This window comes from Acinonyx jubatus, chromosome B3, assembly GCF_027475565.1.
Source record: "Acinonyx jubatus isolate Ajub_Pintada_27869175 chromosome B3, VMU_Ajub_asm_v1.0, whole genome shotgun sequence".
Taxonomy (NCBI): domain Eukaryota; kingdom Metazoa; phylum Chordata; class Mammalia; order Carnivora; family Felidae; genus Acinonyx; species Acinonyx jubatus.
Genome location: NC_069386.1, coordinates 630,941 through 655,387, shown reverse-complemented (window position 1 = coordinate 655,387; position 24,447 = coordinate 630,941). Strand labels below are relative to the sequence as shown.

At 43.4% G+C, this 24,447-nt stretch overlaps 2 protein-coding genes across 5 annotated transcripts in view; both read right to left on the bottom strand.

Annotated features, from left to right (window-relative positions):
- The window catches only part of TBC1D2B (TBC1 domain family member 2B), a 334,347-nt gene that overhangs the window by 168,567 nt on the left and 141,333 nt on the right, over positions 1 to 24,447 (bottom strand). The gene's annotated exons all lie outside the window — the stretch shown is intronic.
- MORF4L1 (mortality factor 4 like 1) lies at positions 1,172 to 23,752 on the bottom strand. Of its 2 annotated transcripts, XM_027068297.2 has the most exons (13): positions 23,540 to 23,681; positions 18,305 to 18,351; positions 16,596 to 16,663; positions 13,107 to 13,223; positions 11,525 to 11,611; positions 11,018 to 11,098; positions 8,569 to 8,594; positions 7,772 to 7,860; positions 6,548 to 6,649; positions 5,355 to 5,443; positions 4,691 to 4,863; positions 4,101 to 4,185; positions 1,172 to 1,413 (listed from the first exon to the last, which is right to left on the bottom strand). In XM_027068297.2, the coding sequence occupies exons 1-13, from the start codon at positions 23,577 to 23,579 to the stop codon at positions 1,329 to 1,331; spliced, it is 1,089 nt and encodes a 362-aa protein (XP_026924098.1). In that variant the 5' UTR covers positions 23,580 to 23,681; the 3' UTR covers positions 1,172 to 1,328. The 2 variants fall into 2 exon arrangements, with proteins under 2 accessions (XP_026924098.1, XP_026924100.1); XM_027068299.2 differs by lacking the exon at positions 13,107 to 13,223 and having other exon boundaries at positions 23,540 to 23,752.

Genomic DNA, 24,447 nt, shown 5'->3' with positions numbered 1-24,447 from the left:
TACTTTAAAAAAAAAAAACAAAAAACAACTACTAGTAAATGAAAACCTACTCAAAATGCTTAATAGAGTTAATGTCCAGGCAAGATTACTGCCTCTAGTATCACCAGGTAGACCTATCAATGCTCTGCTCTTTTTTATTTTGGGAGAAAGCACAAGCAGGGGAGGTGCCGGGGAGAAAGGATCCCAGTACGGAACCCGGAGCCTGAAGCAGGACTCAAACTCACAAACGGGGAGATCGTGATCCATGCTGGACCCAGAGGTACCCAGGCACCCTTTGCTACTCTGTTCTTCCGCTCCATTTACATGGGTGGGGAGAAGTTAATGTCTGATAAGGAAAACCCTGGATTTTAGGCCCTGTGAATGTCAGTGAACATCTTAAAATAATGAGAAAGCAAGAGGTCACAGTGGTAAAACTTCCCTTACTGCTCAAAATTAACAACAGTCTACGAAAAGCAGAGAAACGGTCCTGTGGCTCTCTAACTCCTTAGCGAGAACTCGAGAGCAAACTGCCAAAGCTTCCGTGGATTAGAGGGAGATGCTGCAGCCAACCACCTCCTTCCATAAAAGGCCAAACAAGAAAATCGAACACCTCCCTGCTCCCTGAAGTACCACTGACTAGACGTGAAAAGGGATACACAGTACAGAGGTCTCAAAATGTACCCACACAAGCACATTGCTCTTTGAAATTTAAAGAAAAAATTTATTGAAGATCTGAAAAACAATTCCTAAAAGATTGGCTTTTCCAGAAAACTGTAGCTACACAACGCATTGCGTCTATCATGTTAACACGTGCATTAGACACAAATACAAAACCATGAAACAAGCCACCATTCTTCAACAATCGGAGCAAAGGGACGATGCCTAAGGAACAGCATGGACGGCCTGTAGGATGGGCTCTTTACTTTAAGCACCATAAAAAAAGGAGCACAGACGGATGAGCGTGTTCAGGTATATACACTGAATCGAACCTTTGGCACTAGGAATCAGAGCAGTTTGTCATACAGCATTAACACATATTATAAAAGTGCGGAGTGTCAAAGGGATAGAACCACCAGCATTCAAAAGCAGCTTTGTCGACTAGGCAATAAAACACTCTACAGTATGTCTCTCGTCGTCCATCACTGAATACACTGGTAGCGACTTTGAAATGAAAAAAAAAGAAAAGAAAAAAGGAGCTATAACCCCTTTTATTTTCTCTGTTTAAGATCAAACAGAAAACAAACATCAATTCTGTTATACACTAACATTTGCAAAGTACATCATTTGTACAAGAGGAGGACTAAACAAAACTGTGTTTACAGAAATCCAAACAGCGTCAGCGCCTCGCCTCACACAGCTTTCCGATGGTACTCAGGCGGGGCGACTTCATAATCGCTGGCACTAAACAAGGTTGCAGAATTCTTTGCCAGGTATCTAAAAATAAAACATTATTCATTACGGAGACGAAAAAGAATCGTACACCTTGATCCAAATCAAGGCACAGAACTGCACAAAACAATTTCTCTTAAAATACACTAAAATAATGGCAACCTCACAGTGAAACCAGAGTTACAACTCAGTCAGGGTTATGGACCAAACAACAATGCATAAAGGTCCAGAGTTGCTCCCCCATTTCAAAACAGGAATAGCTGGCTGTCTTCAGAATACCAACTCGACAGCTTGGACATCTTCTCAAAACAAATGTTGTATCCTTTTTTTTTTTTTTTTAAAGTTTATTTATTGAAAGTGAGAAGTGAGCGTGGGGGGGGGGGGGCCGGGGGAAAGGGAGAGAGAGAGAGAGAGAGAGAGAGAGAGAGAGAGAGAGAGAGAGAGAAAATCCCAAGCAGGCTCCGTGCCATCAGCACAAAGCCTGATGTGGGGCTCAAACTCCTGAATCGGGAGATCACGACCTGAGCTAAAATCAAGAGTCAGATGCTTAACCCACTGAGCCACCCAGGCGCCCCACAAATGTATCCTAAAATAACATCTAGGGGCGCCTGGGTGGCTCAGTGGGTTAAGTGTCTGACTTCCGCTCAGATCATGATCTCACAGTTCGTGAGTTCGAGCCCTACGTTGGGCTCTGTGCGGACAGCTCAGAGCCTGGAGTTGCTGCAGACTGTGCCCCCCCCCCGGCCCCTCCTCCACCCTACCCCCTCCAAAAAGAAACATTAAAAGAAAAAAGAACATCTAGATGTTTTCCTTAGCTCTTTGAAATACAGATTCAGAAAGTGACACTTTCGGGTTTAAATTTGAAATGAACACCATAAAAATCAAAGGGACCTGAAATGAAGTATCAAGTAAATAGTACGTTTATTTCACAAAGAAACCAGGGCAAAGAGAGGACTCTACGTCTCACTAGTAGAGCAAGGACTATAGATTTGCAAGCATGTGCTGCGGTTTTAGAATTACAAAATACATGGTATCATTTTAAGAAAATTCAAATACAGAAATACATGACCTTCCCTCCCAAAACTACGCCCAAGAAATAACCCACTTTTTGGTATGATCCACACTTTTCTAGGTCTTTTCCAAACACTAAGGATTTTCTCCATGAACGAGAATCGTACCACACATATACTCTTCAGAGCAACTTGATTTTCTAAGTGGACACGACATGGGAATCTTCCCTGATCGGACCGACATGCCTTCAACAGCAGTTTGGCTGTTTAGAATTCTTCGTTATTATACACACAGAGTCTAGGGGCGCCTGGGTGGCTCAATCAGTTAAGCATCTGACTCTTCATCTCAGCTCAGGTCACGCATGATGTCATGGTTCCTGGCTTTGACCCCTTCATCAGGTTCCGCACCTGCAGTCCGGAGCCCGCTTGGGATTCTCTCTCCCTCTCTCTCTCTGCCCCTCCACTGCTCACGTGCTCTCAAAATAAGCAAACATTTAAAAATTTGTTATACACATACATTTTAAATCCTCATGTATTTGGAAATTTTTGTGCACTTAAGCATTTCTACCAGCTAAGTTCCCACTTGAACTTTCAACAGGCACTGCCAAAATGCCCTCTAAAAAGGTGAAGAAACCACAACGGCCCTTTTCCTCATACGTTCAATTGTAGCCACTGAGACACAGCTATTTGGATCGTCGGACACTGAACGCATTTCTGACAGCCCCTCCGTACTGCCAGTTCTGTGAAACCCCAATGTCCTACTTTTCACTGGTCTGATCATCTTTATTAAAAATTCTTCGTGTGTTACTACTTTATCACAGAATTTTAACTTTTTACATAAATTATTTCCTATATTGAGTTAAAAGAATTTTTTTTTTAATCTTTATTTATCCTTGAGAGACAGAGTGTGAGCAGGGGAGGAACAGAGAGAGAGGGAGACACAGAATCCGAAACAGGCTCCAGGCCCCAGGCTGTCAGCACAGAGCCCGACGCAGGGTTCGAACTCATGAACTATGAGATCATGACCTGAGCTGAAGTCGGATGCTCAACCAACTGAGCCACCCGGGTGCCCCTCCTATATAGAGTTTAATATCTGTTTTGTTTTGTTAAAGTTTATTTCTTTTGAGAGAGAGAGAGACAGAAGACATGGGTGTGCAAGTTGGGAAGTGGGGGAGAGAGGGAGAGCGAGAACCTCAAGCAGGCTCCACACTGTCAGCACAGAGCCCAATGACGCAGGGCTCCAACTCCCAACCCTGGATGACCCTGGGATCATGACCTGAGCTGAGATCAAGCGTCAGACACTTAACCGACTGAGCCAGCCAAACCCCCTGATTTTACTATTTACAAAGACTTTTCTCACTATAAGAATAACAAAAATATTACCACTCTTCTTGATCTTAGTAGTTTCAATGTTAGACTTAAACTTGTGATTCATCTAGAATTTCACTGCCTGACAGAAAGTGTGGATCTGATGGTTTCCTTCCAGAACACTAGCCAGTGGTCCCCGTCTTTCCCCAACGGCTCCAAGGCGCTGCTCCACCTCGCGCGGTGGTCCACATCGCATTCGTGTCCCACTGACATCTCCACTCACTCCTGTACCGCTCTGTCCCGTTTACTCGCGTCTTCCCACGTGCTATGATCTACAGTGCTGACAGGTCAGAGCCAGTTTCAGGGCACTGTACTAATTCATGTTTCCAATTTCAGGCATACTGTTACACTTACTTTAGGAAATCATGAAGATAATTCAGCAACAATGCAAGACTCTTCTCGTCCAGAGGAGTATAGGCCAACATGGCTCCAATTCGTACTGTGGAGATAAAATAACGTAGTCAAAATTACATCCAAGGGAGCACCACGGGCATTACGTGACCAAACACAATCATCACAGATTCCTTTAAATTTTTTTTTAACATTTATTTTGAGAGACAGAGCACGAGTAGGGGAGGGGCAGAGAGAGAGAGGGAGACACAGAATCGGAAGCAGGTTCCAGGCCCCGAGCTGTCAGCACAGAGCCCGACGCGGGGCCCAGACCCACGAACTTGAGCCAAAGTCGGACTTGAGCCATGACTTGAGCCAAAGTCGGACGCTCAACCGACTGAGCCCCCCAGGCGCCCCCATCACAGATTCTTTTAAAATACATGGTCTCAGAGATGCTAACTTTCAAACAAATTTAGATAACATTTTCAATAAAAAGCTCAAATTGAAATGGAGTATTTTAGAATGTTATTTTCTGTAACCCCTTCAGATTAATTAGGAAAGACAAAAATATCAAAAACCCAAAGAAAAAAGTTTTTTTCTCAATGGCACATTACCAAACAATCTCAGTAGATGTGGCGCCCCGTACACCTGGGACATGGGCGCGTCCGGGTGGTCTGCGAGAATCTCCGCGTACTGCGGCCTCTCAAATTTGTAGAGCAGCTGAGTCCCCAGCATCACATTGAAGTACTCCTTTATGCCGGCCACCACCTCATTCACAGCGTACTCCCTGACAAAGACAGAAATATGTACTTGCAAAGCAGGTCACGGACAACTGAGAAATGGGGATTAATTCAACCCATACAAGAGCAAGGGACCGGCGCTGAAGGCTGAACTAATGACGATGAATTTTTACCCAACAGGTTTTTTTAAACAAGAGATTTAAACAAAAGCACAAGAGAAATCAATTCCAAAAATAAACCAGTGCTAAGTAAACCACAGCCTTCAGGCTAAGAATGGCTTTTACATTTTCAAACAACTGTATTTTAAATGGTTATATTATGCACTTAACACATAATAGCTTCACTTTTACCTAAATGTTTACCATCTGCTCTTTAAGGAAAAAGTTTGCCTACCAAACTCCAGGTCAAACCAATGAAATTCTATTTTGCTAGTTTCTGATGGCATTTAGAGGAAGTGGACATTTCAAAAGATTAAGATTTGGAAAGAAGACGACTTAAAATATCTTTCTATGCACTTGAAAGATTTGTATATTCTTACTTATTATCTGTGTTTCCTCGAGATTTCTTGTAATTTGCATAATCCTCTAGAATGGAATCCACGTTCTTCTTGGCAGGAAGATAAAACAGCTGTGAAAAAAAATACACCTGAATACTAGTGTTCTTTTTACAGGAAAATTACAACAGAAAAGTCTTAAGGCAATAAAAGACCACCTAACAGTATTACAAAACAGGAAATGGCACTCTCCAGCACTTAAAACATGGGTAATGTGGCTAAGGAACTAAAAATTTTTATTAACTTCAAGGAAGGAGCCAAATGTGACCAGCAGCTGCCGTACTGGACACCACAGCTCTAAAGACTGGCATCTGTCAGATACACACACACCGTTCACTACGGAGGGAATGCACCACGCAGAAATGCACCTCCAAGACACCATCATTATGTACCCTGTGTGTACCATGTGCCACACCCCGCTTGAAGCATACGTGAACTCTGAGGTCGTGCTCACATCTTTAGTGTGAGGCAGAGACCTACCGAGGCCGAGTAACTTGTCCAAACTCTAAGTGGTAAAGCCAAGGTTTGAACGCAGTTCAGCTCCAGAACCAAATCAAGAACCAAACGGAGTGCACATTTGTATACGATGGAGGTCTCGTAGGTCTCCTTATCGCCAAATCTTCACATCCCCACTCCCGCCCATGCTGTTCATTCTAAGTACTTGGTGCATCTGTCCTATAAAGTTCTCCACTTGAGGTCTAGGACCGCACTCTTGCAATGTCACACACGTACCTCACAAAGCCCCGATTTCCTTTCCACTAGTAACCACACATCTCGGCCAGAACACTCAGGTTGTCTGGGAGGCCATGAATACTTGGCAGAGAACTGTGTGCTTCCTACAGCCCAGCAGCAGCAACACCACGTGAGGACACCCCATTTTCAGTGACAGAACAGAAACCACGTGCTACTTCATCTTTACCAGTTTTCAGGGCTTCCTATCCTAGAAAGCTCCAAAACCGAGTTATTGCCACCCTTTCTCGCTAAAAACTCATGGATTTCTTCTATCCTTTCCAAGACATGCCTTCTGATGATCAAGCTATTCAGTCTCTGAATTAAAATAATATTCATCAATCACACCCCTTCAAGAGCCAAGTCTATACAATTTTTTCCTTAAAATTTGTTTCCACATCAGCAAGAACGTACCCTACAGGTTACAATCTGTGTAGCTTTCAAGGTACCTGTTTTTGCCGGGTAATTAAGTCCCAATCATCAACAAGCCACGGTTTTAATTCTTCAGGAATCTTTACTTTCACTTCAACTCTGTTCATGAATGTTTCCTCCTGAACAGAAAAGGGAAGGGCATTAAAAATCTGTCTTTTCTCACTCAATAGCAACACCAAAATTCAGGGTTTTTCTCAATATTTAGAGGCACCAAGTACATACGTATATGTTATATTTTTTAATTTTACAGAGAGAGCAAGTAAGCGCACACAGAAGGGGCAGGAGGAGAGGAAGGGAACAAGGGAGGGAGGGAGGGAAGGGGAGGGAGGGAGGGAATCCCAAGCAGGGTGGCCTCTGCACTGTCAGCTTGGAGCCTAATCTGAAGCCCAGCTTGGGCCTTGATCCCACAACCCTGGGCTGGGATCATGACCTGAGTGAGCTGAAATCAAGAGTTGGACGCTCAACCAACTGAGCCCGCCCAGGCTCCCCTGAATTAATTCAAGTACTCAAATGGACTGCCAGAGTTGGCATTTCAAAAATCGTAAATGAAAAATCCCTACAGCTAAGCTGCTGGGAGAAAAGAAGCTTCTCTTAATAGCTAAGGACTATCCTATACAGATTAAAGTTACTTCTTTATACATAAAATTAAGTGTCCTGACTTCTAATGAAATCTTCAATAACTGCCTGAAGTTGCCTATTTTCAAAACATACACTCTTTAGGAGTATACCATTGCTTCCTAACCTCAGCTTCAGAAATATAACTGTCAGTTGAAAACTAAAACCATACTTCCAAATTCCTAATTTTGGAAATCAGAAACAAGACATTTTATCACTTAAGAATTCTAAACTCATATTCACACACACATATATGCAGGCTAGATAAAGCTTCTGTGGCATTTTTTATGGATTTATTAAATCATCTTGGGACATACTAAACCATTTAACGTGAGCTCTTAAGTCTATACAGTCGAATACCAATGAAATATTTAGTCCTGTACATGAACATAGAGCTTACAGACGAATATTTGATGATGAGCTGGGGAGGACATACACAGCAGGGACACATGCAGAGCTACATGTAAAACAGAAGATGTATAAAAAAAAAAAAATCCTTAATCCAAAAAAGAGGAATGTTTTCATCGCAGTAGTTAACCATGCCAACAATGTTTTCAAGACTGAAGTTCTATTTTATTGCACAGACTAGAAACACTAACATGCTATTCGTAATGTTAAAAACTCACATTCTCAACGGTAGGATCCACTCGGGCCCTTTTCTTGCGAGGAGGCTGAGGTGTCTCGCTGGTACTGCCACCATCTCCATTTCCAGGTGCTAGACACATGCAGGACAAGGACAGGAGGTTCTCGGCTTAATACAGGAGACACTCTTAAGGAAAATACTTTCCCGATAAACCCTCTTTCTTATTTTTCCATTACACAGGTGTTACCTGAATCTAAAGAATCGTAGTCCTACCAAAAATACAACTTTTATAAATTGTTCTATCATTTAGCATTAAGTAACATTTAGTGGGGCGTCTGGGTGGCTCAGTCGGTTGCGCGTCCGACTTTGGGTCAAGTCATGATCTCACAGCTTGTGAGTTCGAGCCCCGCGTCAGGCTCTGTGCTGACAGCTCGGAGCCCGCAGCCTGCTTCAGATTCTGTGCCGCCCTCTCTCCCTGCCCCAACCCACTCGCATTCTGTCTGTCTCTCTCAAAAATAAACATCAAAAAAAAAAAAAAATTAAGTAACATTTAGCAACATTATCTTACATTTATTAAAAAATACTATCTTCTTAATGACTAAGACTAAAGAACATGAAAATAATAAACGCTTACAAGGTTTTTCCATTGTAAAAAGAATTCTCAAAGTTGGCTCTCTACTACTATGTACCTAACTATGTACAGTGTTGTGACTCATCTTTGAGATCACCAAACATAAGCTTACTCTCAAAACTTTGTAACTCTTAAAGCTTAACACTGATTTCAAAATGTAAATGTTACGAAGGTAAAATAATTATTTTTAACCAAGTTAATATTCTTACTTTTCTGTTTGTTCTTTTTGGTTTTCCTAAAAGGAGAAGGAAAAAAAAAGAAAAATATGTGATTACTGCTAGTACACCCGCCCCCATACATTCCCTTTTACCAGGGTTAAGTTCATAGAGAAACACTGCTTTGAATGAGAAGATCAGGCTGTAAATATAGTTGCCCTGCTCAGACATTAAGAATTTTCACTGACAGTTGGCTAAATTCACACCTCCCTCCATATAATAGAAAAATAAACCAAAACCACATCGGGAGACTTCTAGGATTATACTCTTAATTTATAAGCTCACAGCATGTAAATTATAACCATACTGTAGTTTATGTTACCCTACTAGTTCCACAAAATCCAAGTTCCAAAAGACAGCATTCGCCGTTACTTCAGTAAACTGGTGAATGTGTATGTTCAGTGAACTGGTAAATGTGTATGTTCCACCCTCACTGGCCCACAATGTTCCACCCTCTTTCTCCCTAGTACATAGTCCTTCCTTTTTGACACCTAATAAGCTCTTTCCTTCTGAGACCAATGTCTCCTTCCTCTTAGTCATCATCTCCAATAGCAACTTCACTCGTTCATTTACCAACTGGCAAACAGTAAACTACTCATTTTAATTCCACATACAACTACTTACAGAATGCAAGGAAATGGTTTGCAAAAAGCCCAAGATTATGGACTCTATCTGGTGAGACCCAACCATAACACTGGAGTATGCTGACCCTTCTACAGCTTTAGAAAGTATTTATAGGGCACCTGGGTGGCTCAGTTGGTTAAGCAACCGACTTTGGCTCAGGTCATGACCTCGCAGTTCATGAGTTTGAGCCCCGCGTCCGGCTCTGTGCTGACCGCTCGGAGCCTGGAGCCTGCTTCCTGCTTCAGATTCTGTGTCTCCCTCTCTCTCTGCCCCTCCCCTACTCGTGCTCTCTCTCTCTCTAAAATAAACATTAAAAAAAATTTTTTTTAAGTATTTATAAGTTATTAACTGTACTCATCTAATTTAGAGCAAAAGGTTCATTTTACAACTCAAATTAACTTATGTTCCGTTACAAATACAAAAAGCTGGCCATCTATCTGAAAGTACAGTTTTTTTCCTGTTTCTCTAAGTTTAACTTCTGGAACACAAGTATCTGTGTTCAGTCTGAACAGTATTTCCGAGTCAGACTAAACTATGAACTTTTACTTAATTGATGTCAAGAACATGTGAGGACCAGGGCGCCTGGGTGGCTCAGTCGGTCAAGCGTCCGACTTCGGCTCAGGCCATGATCTCACAGTTCGTGAGTTTGAGCCCTGTGTCCGGCTCTGTGCTGACAGCTGGGAGCCCGGAGCCTGCTTCGGATTCTGTGTCTCCCTCTCTCTCTGCCCCTCCCCTGATCGCACTCTCTCTCTCAAAAATAAGCATTAAAAAAAATAATAAAAAAAGAACATGTGAGGACCAGAGCAACCAAGAGCTTTTACACACACATTCCTGACCCACTCATTCTACCATAAAAACAACGAAAAAACACGGACAACTAACCCTAACTCGTAACATCTATAAACTACACTTGAATGAATCCCAACAACAGACTGACATTCTTGTTTCAACTTTCTTGCTTATGTTAATAAGCAAGCTAACTTCTCAACCTATGCAACAGATTTCACATAATAAACTGCTGCTGTTGTTTGCAATCCTTTCTCTAAGCTCTTCTCTGCCAAAAAGGTAACTGAGAAGACTGTCAAAGCAAAAAGCACTGTTCCAGCCTCGGATGACACCTATCTTGAAACAGAAAAATTCTTTCCCTTCAATCCTTTAGATTTTGAGAGTTTTGACCTGCTTGCAGAGCACCAGATTGCACACCTCCCCTTGAATGGAGTGCCTCTCATGATCCTTGATGAGGAGAGGGAACTTGAAAAGCTGTTACACCTGGGGCCCCCCCCCTTCACCTCTGAAGATGCCCTCTCAACCATGGGAGTCTAATCCGTGGCAGTCTCCAAGCGTTCTGTCGACACTGGATGTTGAATTGCCACCTGTTTTGCTATGACTTAGATATCTGAATTTCTTAGCACTTAATAGTTTGTACGTTTTGTATTAATAAAGCAATTCTTTAATACACTTTTCCTTAAAAAAAAAAAAAAGTGAGTGTATTCAATGCTGCTGCATTATACACCTAAAAATGAGTTAGAGGTAAACTTTATGTTACGTATATTTCACCATAAAACAAAGGGGGTGGAGGGTAGAAAACCTGCTAAGGGAAATTAAGGGATATGTAATTATTATGTATTTTCAAACAACTGAACGCTTGAGAAAGGAGTGCTCATTGGCATTTTTCAAGTTGAAATGTTCCAGGTTCCATTTTCAATGAACTCTAATACAGGACGATGGGTATATGGAGCTTGAAGCTCACTTCTAGAACAATCACTTCTAGAACGATCACTTCCATAACGATACGCCAAATTAAAACAGGTCTGCTTACACTTCAACACTTTTCTGCTGCAGGCCGGCGGTCTTCTTCCCTGGGGCAGCACCTCTCATCTTCCCCTCTGCATACTGCTCCCTTCAAAGAGAATTCCAATGAAGTTGTCATCAAAGGAGTACTTCCGTGGAAAAATAATTGTGCCAGCTTGATCCCATTTTGAAATTTATATTCAAACTGAGATCCCCTGTGCCCTTCCCAAGTAGAACTCCCACAGAGTCCGGGAGCCAACAAGATCACAGTGCATTTCCAACTACAGAAATTTCCAACATCCTGATGCTTCCTACCTAACTCTATGGACAGACTAGAAATGACTGGTCTGCTACTCCTTCCTTTTTTCTAGGAAAGGCTTCTCTGATTGAAGTCAAAGCCACAACACGGCAGCTAACAGATACCAAGAATCATTTTTTTAGCAGGCAGGCCACAGGATTTCTACTGTTCATTCCACTTCCCAGAACTAATATACAGACATTTCTCTTCCTACTCATGTTGCCAAAACAAACTTACTGATTGGCTTTTTGAAGTTCTCGCTGTTTCTGCAGATTGGTGTCCACGTACTTGAGTACTCTGCTTTCTGGAACCCATTCGTCCCAACTGTAAAAGACAAAAGTTAAATTATCATTCAAAGACATTTTTACTACTATTCAGACCCTGCCTCCAATTACTTGTAGAGATCCAAGAGGCAAGACTCTGGATTTTTCTGAGATTTAATTAATTGGGACTACAAATCCATTCTCAACTGAAATGAAAATCCAGTGAAAATCTGTGCTGTAAGAGAAAGAAACTACATCCTCAAAAGCAGCACCCTAAACCTTAACTGCCAGATTCCAAAAAGAGATTATTCAAATCCTTTCTTAAAATGAGTACAGTATGGCACTTAACATTAAGAGTCCCTAAGCAGAGAGGCCTGGGTGGCTCAGGCGGTTAAGCATCTGACTTCTGCTCAGGTCATGATCTCACAGTTCATGAGCTTGAGCCCCGCTTCAGGTGACCTCGAATCCCACTTTGGGTGAGCCCCGCTTCTCTCTCTGATCCTTCTCTCTGCCCCTGGCTTACTTGTGCCCTGCGCCCTCTCTCTCAAAAGAGGAAAAAAAAAAAAAAAAAGAGCCCTTAAGTAATTATCCTTACAGAATAAAGAGATCTTAAGAATTTTAACTTCCAAAAAAAAGTGAAGCATGGGAGTCCACAAGAAGCTGCCATCTTAAAGAAGGAAAACTGATCAGCTAGTTAGCTAACTATGTAACAGCAAAGTTACAGAACTAGCTGTGCCTCACTTTCATCACCTATAAAATGGGAGATAACAGTGCCTACCCTTACAGTATCGTTATGAGAAATAATACACGTCAAACAGTTCAGAGTCCGAACCATAAAAAGCACTCAAGGTCTGTCAGAAATCTATCAGGTCTATCACAAATATCATCCACACCAACTCAGCAAATACTGTAAATCAAATGATTACAATGGTTTATCAGACTACATCATCCTCAACCTTCACTCACTCATGAACGCACAGAACCAGAGATGGCTTCCTAAACATCAAAAGGAAGAACCGACCACTCTTTAAACAAGCATTCTGGCAATTAGAAAAGCTCCTTCCTTCAAGATGTCCGAGTGTCGGGGCACCTGGGGGGCTCAGTCACTTGAGTGTCCGACATCGGCTCAGGTCACGGTCTTGAGGTTGTTGAGTTCGAGCCTCACATCAGGCTCACTGCTGTCCATGCAAAGCCTGCTTCTGATCCTCTGTCCCCCCACCACCCGCCCCTTCCCCGCTTGCACGCATGTGTGCTCTCTTTCGCTCTCTCAAAAATAAACATTAAAAAAAACTTTTTAACCACAAAAAAAGATTTCTGATGTGTTTTTTTCCAAAGGGGAAAACAAAAACAAGGTATTTTTTAGGGAATGCTTAACTATTCATGCAAAGTGCTTTTCTCCTGCTGAGGGAGCTCCTTTAGTGACACAAATAGATGTATCCAAAGCAAATGATTTCCCACCTCTGACCTCTTACATAAGATAACCAAAAGAAGAATAAATAATTAAAAAGCAATCCTCAACATGATTTCCTAGAGAAAACTTTAAAACATGCATTTACCTAGAGGTCAGGAGGGGGTGGTGTACTGAGGGAGCTCCTTCAGGAACAGGAAAAAGGGCTACAATATCCTCACGTGTCTTCAAAGTTTTTTCAGAGCGCCTGGGCCTCACAGCACTTCTGATACAGACAGCATAGTACAAAGTAATCTCAGTAACTAGGTGCAGAATTTAGCTTAAGCTTTATTAAGATTTATTTACCGATGGAATATTTAAATGTCTGTGTCAACGAGTTCCGGTAAGGTTTTTGAAAATTTAGAAATATGTTATCTACTGTGCAAATATGTTATCTACTGTGAAAGAAGTATGTACTTAACTAAAGTTTTAAAAATTCCAATTTGCAGATTGGGCTTTTGTTGTATGACTTTCTAAAAGAATCTTACAAGCCATTTTCAAAACAAGAATCTGATTTTTATTTATACATCTACTTCTATCTATTCCAACTCTCTCTGAATTAGGCAGAGCTGGAAAATTTTTATTTACCACCTAACTCCATTGTAGTTCCCGTCAAATCCCTTCCCCCTCTGATAAAAAATGCATCTAAAATAACTTTGATCTAAAAACCAAATCAAGGGGCCCCTGGCAGGCTCATTAGGTAAAGCATGCGACTCCTAATCTCAGGTTTGTGAGTCTGAGCCCCATGGTAGGGTTTACTTAAAAAAACAGGGTTTTTTACTTAAAAAAACAGGGTTTACTTAAAAAAAAAAAAAAATTTAATGAAAAAGTAAAGACCAAATCAATCCTCATTTCCTTTATGTGTCAGAAGCTAAAACCCTTGCTGAACCACAGGAAAATTAAATGACATTTTTTGTTCTGAGGAACATCACTACTAGGATAGTAACTGAAAGCCAAACACTCAGAAATTTTTATAGGTCACAAACATTAAACAAGTTCAGAATTTTCTAAAGGTAGCTTGTCACTAACCCCCACAATCACAATGACCGGTGACACTGCTTACACAGCACTAAAAAAAAAAACAACAACAAAACAAAACACACACACATAACACACTTGCTGGGCTGCTGAATAAGTGCTCCCATTTCAAAATGGGCTTCGAGGCTTCTCTACTCACAAAAAAAAAATCAAACTTTCCAACATTATGTCTATTTATCTATGTTCCAAATCAACTACAAAAAACACATCTACCTTTGTTCATTAATATCCTCAATTTTACACCTATGAAGATATGAAATATCTCCAATGTTGAGTGCCATTTTTAAATTCTTTTTCCAAGGAATATATAAAATTCGCTTTACAAAGAGCAAAACAAAATCTATGCAGTCTATCATTTACCTGTGTTACTGAACTCTAACAAAGGGAAAAACATTATTTTAAAGCTATAAAATCAGGAAATACAATCATTTGGCACTTTCAATTTCTCATAAGCTACAAATGCCACTCAAAATCCAGTCTTAAAGCCATACACATCTACACGTAATTTTATACAAAATATTATACATAAAAGAATTAAAACACAAATCCTACAACAATTATTTAAATGGGAATGAGGGCAAACCTATGCCATGAATTTACTATTTGTTTTTCTTTGATTTCCTGGATGAACTTTAACTTTCCTATACGTAACATGCATAAAGTCGACATTCTATTACCTGTGGAGAACGGAGACTCTTATCACAAGGTAATACTCTCAACCTTACCAATGTTCACATAGTATCGGTGTGTAAAGTAAGTCTATTAGGAGACTGAACTAGAGCTTAAACATTTTCTCAATAGGAAACTACAACATACACTAGGAGCCATATGGTAAACTCTCCTGGATGTTAGAAATAATTTAGCATTAATACTGAAATCACATTTAAAAATCACAGTTTACTTCTCCAAGACAAAAGGATAGTTTTGGGGGCGCATGGGAGTTTTAAGCATCCAGCTCTTGATTTCAGCTCAGGTCAGGCTCTCTCAGAGTCAGACTCTGGGCTGACAGAGAGGAGCCTGCTTGGGATTCTCTCTCTGCCCCTCCCCCACTCATGCTGTCCCTCTCGCAAAACAAACAAAAAAACCCAAAACGATCATTTTCTCCATTATTTTCCGAATTTCTCAGTATTTAAAATCTTACCCGCCATTATTAGAAGTAGTTTAATTATTAAATGGGAAAAAATTACAAGTTGTCAGGAATGTACTTTGACACATTTTAGATTTCCACCTTTCTACAACTATACTAATGGAAAAAAAGGTCTGGTATTTCTTCTCAGCTAACAGCATTTTGTGAAAAAAAATTCTTCTAACAAATAAAACTGGGCTGGATCACCTGGTAAAGGACCACATGAAACAAGACCAAAGTCACAGGGCCAGTAAAAGTCATAGACAATAGTTCCTTCCATAGCAACAGAGTAATCCTCCAACCAGACGGAGAACTCGGTACCAGAGCACAGCTCAAGGGACACAAAGCCTTCAAAGGTGCCAGAAAACAACCCCCAAAAAACTACTTTCTGGCAATTTTTGAAGGACAAAACACACTAATAAAAGTAATTTAAAACCTCTCATAGTACAAATTACAGGATATTCCATTTCAGGCATCAGAAATGAGTAAATTATTAGATGTGCCGTATCTGTGGGTCCCGAGAAGACCCATCGCTGAAAAAGAGCTCCCCCCTGGCTTGATATTCTAGAACGCGTTCAATCTGCGACCACTGTCTACTCGCCATAACGGATCAATACACCACTCCTTTAAAAGAAAAGTCTAACTCTTCAAGGTGAAAAATTAAGTTTAATTAGGCAATTAAATCTCTGTATCTGTATTAAACCATATTCTAAAAAATGAACCACAGGAAATCACTCTCTGCCAACATTTATGTTACCAAAATTCAGAATACAAGTTCGTCACTACTTCCTAATGAGGCAACCTTTTTCCTTTTCCAAGCAGAATAATCCAACTAGCTCTGAATATAACTAATTGTGGTAACATACATACGTAACTGCGTGGGTGCTAAGGCAAAAAAACTCAAGCTGTCCTAAAATGAACCAAAACCAGAAAAAAAGAGCAGTTGGTTGACTAACGATTACACATTACACTAGAACACAAGAAATCATCCAAAGACTTCAAAATGAAATGGTGGGTACCCTTATTTCTATTATTTTCATCATACCACAAATGCTTCACCCTTGCTTCAATATGTAGTAAAACCATCCAAAAGTTAAGAGGCATGGGTGTGCAGGGCACCTGGATGGTTCAGTTGCTTAAGCATCCGACTTCAGCTCAGGTCATGATCTCACGGTTCATGAGTTCGAGCCCCGCACCAGGCTGTGTGCTGACGGCACAGAGCCTACTTGGGATTCTACCCACCCTTTCTCTGACCCTCCCCCACTGGCACTTCATCTCTTTCTCAAAATAAATAAACCAACTTAAAAAATGTTACCAAAACGTTTTTAATAAAAACTTAAAAGAAAGAAAGCAGCATGCGTTTGTGACACACACGACACAAGCTACCTTGTTAAGAGATACAATTGCTTTTAAAGATCTAATACTAATACTCACTTTTTATTCCAACCACTGTAATGTATAAAGTATTTCACTTGTTTGTCCTTTATGGCAACCTTTACACACTGAAATAAAAAAGAGAAAATTCACTCAGAAATCGTTTTTGAAAAAGGCGACAACTACCTGGATGATTTTCAAGTATGCAATCTTTCAGACACTCCACTCAAACCTTGGGGACCAAAACGAGCACAAGAGAGCAGGACTGCCAAACAGAAAATCATCCAGGATCTCGGGTTACTTGCTCACATTGCCATTCTACAGCTGCCTTAGAGTCACAATCTGTGGAAGTCGGCCCAGCAAAGCTGAAAAACTGTAATAAAAGATCCCCCGGCCCTTAACTCAATGGGCTGGAGTAGCTCTCTGAGAACAGCTAATGAAAGTCATTTTTGCACTTTCTCAAAGTCTAGCCAGCCAGAAACTAGTACTTATTTCAAAAACCAAATTCAGCTAAAGAAAATTAGACAGTGCCTTTCTATTATTAGAAAGCGCCATTAACTTATGGAAGGCAAAGTGTTTTGCTGCAAAATATCAGCAACCAGCAAAGTGACAGATGAAAAACACTTTATGTTCTTCTTAAAAGCAGCCAAACAAATTAGAACAAATCATTAAAGGTATTAACTATGACAAGTGAAAGTGACGACTCTCCGTCATGGATTAAAAGTCTTTATCTGAGACAACCAAGAGAATCATGATAATTTAAGTTATTCCAACCACCATTTAAAACTTGTTCCCTGGAGTTTCAGCTGTCAGGAGAAAAGCTGAGTGTGCCACAGTTGATGCAACAAAAATAACACTCCGGGATATAAATGATCAAGAGGACTCACAACTTACTTAAAACTGTATTAGGATTACATCACGAGGACTTATGCACGTACACATGACGTTCCTGACCGGATTCTCCATGAATCCAAATTCAGCCATTTTAGAACTTTAAAAACACACATCTATATATTCTAAACAACTGAAAAGTAGTGAAACTGGTTATTATTTGGAGACACACTTCAAAATTGTTAAGACCATTTTCACAGACACACATAAACTACCCACCAAGAATGCTGCAGAAATTGCATGTAACTCAAGGCTGTATTGCTATGCAGACCATTTTTAAAACCACTATTAAAAATAGTCACACCATAAATATCTACACTAAAAATTACCAGAAACAAAATACTAAAAATAAAAACACTTTTTACTTGGGAATTCACTATTTCATTTACCTCTGGCTAAACGTAAAACCAGTTTTCACAATTGGGATGACACTGACAGAGGAAAGGAAGCCCCCTGCGATTCAAACTCTCACAGAGGAGCCAACAGAAAGAAGTTAAATGTCCTCACATTTCTACCATTAGGTTTTATCCCTAACGTAATAGATCCCTCAGTACTTACTCAACAACTACTTACACATGAAAGTGACTGGCCAGATGTCCTCACAAGTCATTAACAACACAATGCAACTTGCTCCCACAAACCTGTCTTTTATCTCCCCTCAAATACTCCAACCACTGGGCCTTCCGCAGGTCACTGAGACAATGGCAAGGTGGCAATGCTTTGTCTGGCCCACTCAGCAAGCAGTTAGACACCCAGAAAGAGAACACGAGGGGTTCTATGAATCACAAATGTTGGAACAAAGCAACTAACTCTCTTACGACTCAAGTCATCTAACCAATAATTTTAGCTAACTTGTCAAAGGAAAACAGGTTTCATACCTTTGCTTCATAGAGAAGAGGCCCATGAAAGCACAGCACTCGCTCACCTGTAAAAGTAAAAAAAAGAAAGAAAAAAAAAGGGAGTTAATTTTCATTTATCTTCGTATCTAAGAGTCGCACGTGAGGGCCATCACAGCTGTACTGTTATTGCTCGCAAAACCGGAAGAGTAAGGCTACGTACAGAAAAACACTTCAGATCAAACTTCAACAGTACCCTACAACAGAAAACACCTTAGGATGTGATGTAAACAGCAAAAATCAATGTATTAGACTATCAATCTATCTGGATCATCAGATAGTCTACCACCTACTAAGCCAATAAAATCTACAGTAACTACCTACTGGCAGGACTGGGTGTTTCAATGTGCATCTGAAAATAAGATTTTTAAAATATTTCCAAAATGAGGACCTTATGCTCTACCTATTATCCCTGGTTCCAAACCTTTTCCTGGGCAAGTAAAACAGATAAAATTCTAACTTTGGGAAATCACACTCTATGTTGAACCTACCATTCAGACTTGCAAGAATAACTAAATGGAAGGGACTAGAGGATGACCTGGAAGCCAACTGCTCATCAGACAAATCAAGTAGGTAATTCCTGACAGTACCTGAAAATTACATTTGATTACAGTAGAAACCAATTTCTTGCACATTATTTTCAGTCTACTTGGGCTTCATCAGACCCAGAGGTAACAAAAGTACTCCACCACAGTTAGCTCTTTTAGCTCTAAAACTACGAAAACAACCTACTAGCTCAACTTTGAAGAAACTAGACAGCAATAAGATTTTCACTATTTTATTTTTTAACGTTTATTTATTTTTGAGAGAGAGACAGAGTATGAATGGGGGAGAGTCAGAGAGAGAGGGAGACACAGAATCTGAAACAGGCTCCAGGCTCTGAGCTGTAAGCACAGAGCCCGATGCGGGGCTCGAACTCACGGACCGCGAGATCATGACCTGAGCCGAAGTTGGACACTTAACCGACTGAGCCACCCAGGCGCCCCAAGATTTTCACTATTTTAAAAAATAACTGCTGCTTGTAAGTTTCAAAAACTGACCACTGTGGGGCAGCCAGGTGGTTCAGTTGGTTAAACGTCGGACTCTTGATTTCGGCTCAAGTCATGGTTCATGAGTTCAAGCCCTGCGTCCAGCTCTGTGCTAACAGTGTGGAGTCTGCTTTGAGATTCTCTCTCTCCCTCTCTCAGCCCCTTCCCCGCTCATGCGGTCTCAAAACTAAATGTTAAAAAAAAAAAAAAAGTTATCCTAAAGCAAATCCATACGTTCATTTTCAACATATTTATACCCAGTCTTTCCTGTACCTGTTTGAGCACCATCATATCAATGGGGGACACAGATATGGAAGCAAATAGTTTTTGCACAATTCGCTGGATTTCATATTTTTATCTTCACATGCAATAGGAGTGATGAGCTACTAAGGAAACAATGGGTACAGCAGCACAGAAACATGACAAGGTGACACTATCACACTCCTTACCATTTGAATATAAATAGTTCACTATCGCTGGAGCACAAGATAAACACGTAAAAGTAGAAATCAATGTTAAACAGATCATGGTGTGTCTGCCTTCTATGTCATGTAATGAAGTGTGGACTTCATCCTGTAAGAACTCCCAAATCTGACCAAGAATCTCTTGGAGTTTTTAGAACTACAGATTTTTTGGGCGCCTGGGTGGCTCAGTCAGTTAAGTGCTGACTCTGACCTTGGCGCAAGTCATGATCTCACGTTTTGGGAGACTGAGCCCTGAGTCAGGCTCCACGCCGACAGCTCAGAGCCTGCTTGGGATTCTCCCTCTCCCTTTCCCCCACTCCCCAGCTGGCTCTCTCTCAAAAATAAATAAATAAATTTAAAAAATAATAAAACTACAGATTCTCAAGCTTCACCAGAGACCTGTATTAGAACCTCCCGAGCAGGCTGAGTAATGTTACTCTGCTCAAAGTTCTCTGTAATTCCCGTGCAGTGGTTCCCCTCTGAAGAACGTGCCAGAAGATGGGCCTGTGCAGAGCTTCAATGGAGACTGGAAATAGGGAAACAAATCAAAGACTTCTGCCAGCAGTCCATGGGAAGAAATAGATCTGAACCAAAAGCAGTGAGAAATTAAGGACAACCAAGCAAAAACAGAAAGTTTAAACTGACTTCCAGGCTGGTGGGAATATTAACCAAAACAGGAACTGGAAGGAGGGGGTTTAGACCAGCTTTGGAGTGTGTTCCAGTGGCTACGGCCCATCCAAAGTGGAGCCACCACTGAATACTGAGACCCTGGGGACATGAATAAGGTGTAGCAAACAAACAGCAGCAGCAAAGATTGGATCTGTGTCTCCTAACCTCACTCTTCAGGTACATTTTAAAGACACCGTGGAAAGGGCCTTATTCCTCCGTCTTCCTGGCTGCCTCCAAAGACAACTGTACTGGGGCTGGGGCCCTTCTGACCTCCACTGCAGCTACTAGTGCATTGACGGATGGCAGCCTGCTTGGAGGCATTTGACTCACCAGGATAACAAACGCCTATGGCCTACTTCTCATAATAAAACTGCAGAAAAAGACTGGTAATTGGGGAAGAGAGCAAACCATGGTTATCAGGCTTTTGCAGCCTTTCTCCACTCTTAATGCTTCTAGTATCGTAAGACGAAAGTAATTCTACCCAATGCTCTCAAATTCAAGGTTGAGATTCCAAGGCGCCATCCTCCCACTGGTCTATGCTCACCAGGAACACTAACAAGCTACCACCAGCCTGTGAATTCCTGACAAGGCCTAAACAGTTTTCTTTACCATGTGCTGGAAGAGAATTTGAAAGAGAGGATCAAGTCCAGTACAAAATAGTCACCACGCTTAAAAACCGCTTATCTAACATATGCTGAGCATTATTAAATGAAAAAAACCTCCAAGTTTAAGGGAATCATGAAAGAAGTACTATTTCTGATAATTCATATTTCCACCATCACATACACTCAATTCTTCTGCAGTGTCTTAATTCAATTCTGTTACCACCAACAGGGTAGTACTTTTTCCTTTCAAGGCATTCCCTGAACACATCTTATAAACAACATTTAAAAGTTTATTTAGAAAAAAAGAGAGAGTAAGTGTGTGCAAAAGGGGAGGGGCAGAGATAACTCCGAGCCATGTTGAGCTCGGAGCTTGACGTGGGGCTCAAACCCAAGGCCATGAAGATCAGGACCTGAAATGAAATCGAGTCCAATGCTTAACCGACTGAGCCAGCCAGGTGCCCCCAAATAACTTCTTAAAGATGGCCCGGCAATTCAGCGTTAACACAAGAGTAGAAAACACATCTGGAAAGTGATGGTAAGTAAGGGCCAACACTCTGGTGCGCAGCTTTCCAACCTTACTACTGGCACCTTGGTTCCTACTCTTGTCTGATTCAGCACTACAGCAGCACACGGCTTCTCCTGGGTGGTTATCCCCCTACTGGCTCTCTCCTCCCTCTAGTTCAGAACTAAAGCACTTTCTCCAGAAAGCCACCCTTGACTGTTCCAAACCTCAGTGATCTTCCTTCCATGTCCTACAGCAGGGATGGACTTTCTGCGCCATTGGCGAAGCCTATGGGTCATTTCCCAGAATGTTTTTGTAACTACCTGAAACACGTGGTATTACACAGGAAACCAATTATATTGAGATGGTTATCAAAGCATTTTAACTGTCACGTTCTGATGTTACATGACCTCCTTAACTGATGGAGCAAACTCTTGGTTAATCCAACAACTACCGTAATTTTGACTGAGCAGCTGAATAGATGGTCCACGCTGCACTGCCAACACTACTGTGCGGGGGGCGGGGGGGGGGGGTTAAGAGGAGGATGGATTCGTAATTGAAATACAAAATCTCACTTGGACAAAAAAAAGAAAAAACAAAAAAAAACCCTCTTCCTTTCAGATAAACCTATATTCTACCCACTAACTTCTAGACTAAAAGTCCCTGACCTAAAACATCTGGATTAAAAAAACATAAACCTTAACCCACAGGAGGTAGTCGCAACTTTTCACGGCAGGAGAAAGCAGGTACTGAGCCAGTCCTTATAAAAAATACCCTTGATAACTTCTCAAATAGTCCGTAAAGTGACAGCATGCTTGGTGTGGGGGTAAGGGGTCTACAAGTTTGAAAATCCCCGCAACGACAAGTGTTTTTGGCAGACGTCTGGGCGTCTATGGTGACTCGCAGCTCCACCGACCGCGATGAACGGTACTTTGAAGGTGTCCCTGCTCGGCTAGGAAACGTTGCTTCTGTTTTACTTTACCGTGAAGCCCCCACTCTGATGTACGCGAACAGACGCGTTAACCGTAAACACTAAAGATCTCCCAACAAAGTCTGGTTCTACCGTCAGCCAAGGCGCATTCACCAAAAAAAAAAAAAAAAAAAAAAAAAAAGAAAGAAAAGAAAAAGAAGAAAAAAAAAAAAGAAAGCGCCAATTAATAAGCCAAAGGAAGCCAGCGTCCGAGTCCCCGCACGTCCAGCGTCGCTGCACTCAACCTCGGGGCGGGGAGTCCGCGGGCGCACCGGGACCGGGTCTCCGCACAGGGAGCGCGCCCGCACGCCGGAGGATGCGGACGGCACAAAGCCCCGCGCGCCCCTCCGGCCCCGCCCCGCCCCGGATCCCGGCTGCGCGCCCCGCACCGCCCGCCCCGAAGCGCGCGGCCGCCGGGAGGGGGCGCTGCGCGCGCGGCCCGCGCCGGGCGCCGGCGGCCATGATGGCGCGGCCACCTCGCAGCGGCCATTTCGCAGCAGCGCGCCTCTCCCGCCACAGACGCGAGGCCCTGCCAGGCCCCGCCGCGCCGCCGGGCGCAGCCCCCTCGGCGGCAGGCGGCTGGGGCGCCGGCCGGGGGCTGCCCGGGCCGCGCGGTCCCTCGGCGGGAGGGCCGCCTCCCCTCCCCCACGCCACATCACCTCCCGGCCGCCGCCATGGCGCGCCCGCCGCCTCCCCACAATGGGCGGCCGCCCGCGCCCGCTTCCCTCCCGGGGCGGCCGGCACGCCCAGGCCCCGCCGCGCCCGGCGCTCCTCGGCCTCGCCCGCGGCCGTCCCGCCCGCGCCGAGGGAGGCCCGCCGCCGCAATGCGCCTTCAGCACAAAGCCCTGCCCGCCAGCCCCGCGGGTGCGGCCCGCGTCGCCCCCGGCCCCGAGCCCCCGAGCCCCCGCCGCCCGGCCGGGCCGGCCGGGCCCGCCGCTCCCGCGCCGCCGGCCGCCTCTCCCCGGGGGCCCGGACTCACCCTCCTGGAATTTGGGCTTCGGGTCCTGTTTCGGCGCCATTTATAAGTGATTCGCCGCCGCCTCCTCCTCCTTCTCCCACCACCCCCGACTACCGCCCCCTACTCTCTACCCCACCCAGCTCCGCGTCAGACGCGCCGTCAGGCACCGCCAGCTCTACATCCCGGGCCCGATTTGCCAGCGCCCGCAGACCTCACCGCGCCGCGACCGCGCAGCCGCCGCCCCAGCCAACGGCCGCACGCCGCGCACGCGCCGCTGCGCCCGCGCCGCCCCGGGGCACGCCGGGAGCTGTAGTTCGGAGGGGAGGGGGGGGGGGAGGCTGCGCGGGCGGGGGGGGAGGGGGAGGGGAGGGGGAGGGAGGCCGGGGGAAAGGGTCTTCCGGTCAGGGCTCCCGCGGGGGCTGGGGTCTCTTTGTGAGCCTGCCCACCGCCCTCCATTTGCGCTGCCTCAGTGTCGTCTGCGTCAGAGTAACTCAGTGGTTGAATGTGAGCCCTGTTCCCGCCTCAGCCCCTCACCTGCCGCCCCCAACACAAGTGACCACAGCCCCATCTGTGCGCGCGTCCTGCGCTGCCTGCACCCCGGCACCCTCTCTGCCTTCTCCATTCATAGCGAAGTTGTGGTTGTTGCCTTTGTGTTAACTACACAACTCATACTTGGATATTTGGCTTGTTCTGACCCAGCAGCCGGAAGTGTAAACACAGCGCACGCCGTTAGCAATCCTCTTACTTACCCTCATTTACCTCCGCATCGTTTCCCTTCGCTCCCTGTGGGTTCTTCGTTCCCCATAGACACACTGTACATGGTGTTCTGTGGCTTCTTTTTAAACTTAACGGTATGGCCTAGAGATGACTCCAGTCACATCTGTCCATCTCAGGAGGTACCTCAGTGTAAACAGACCCTAGTTTATCTG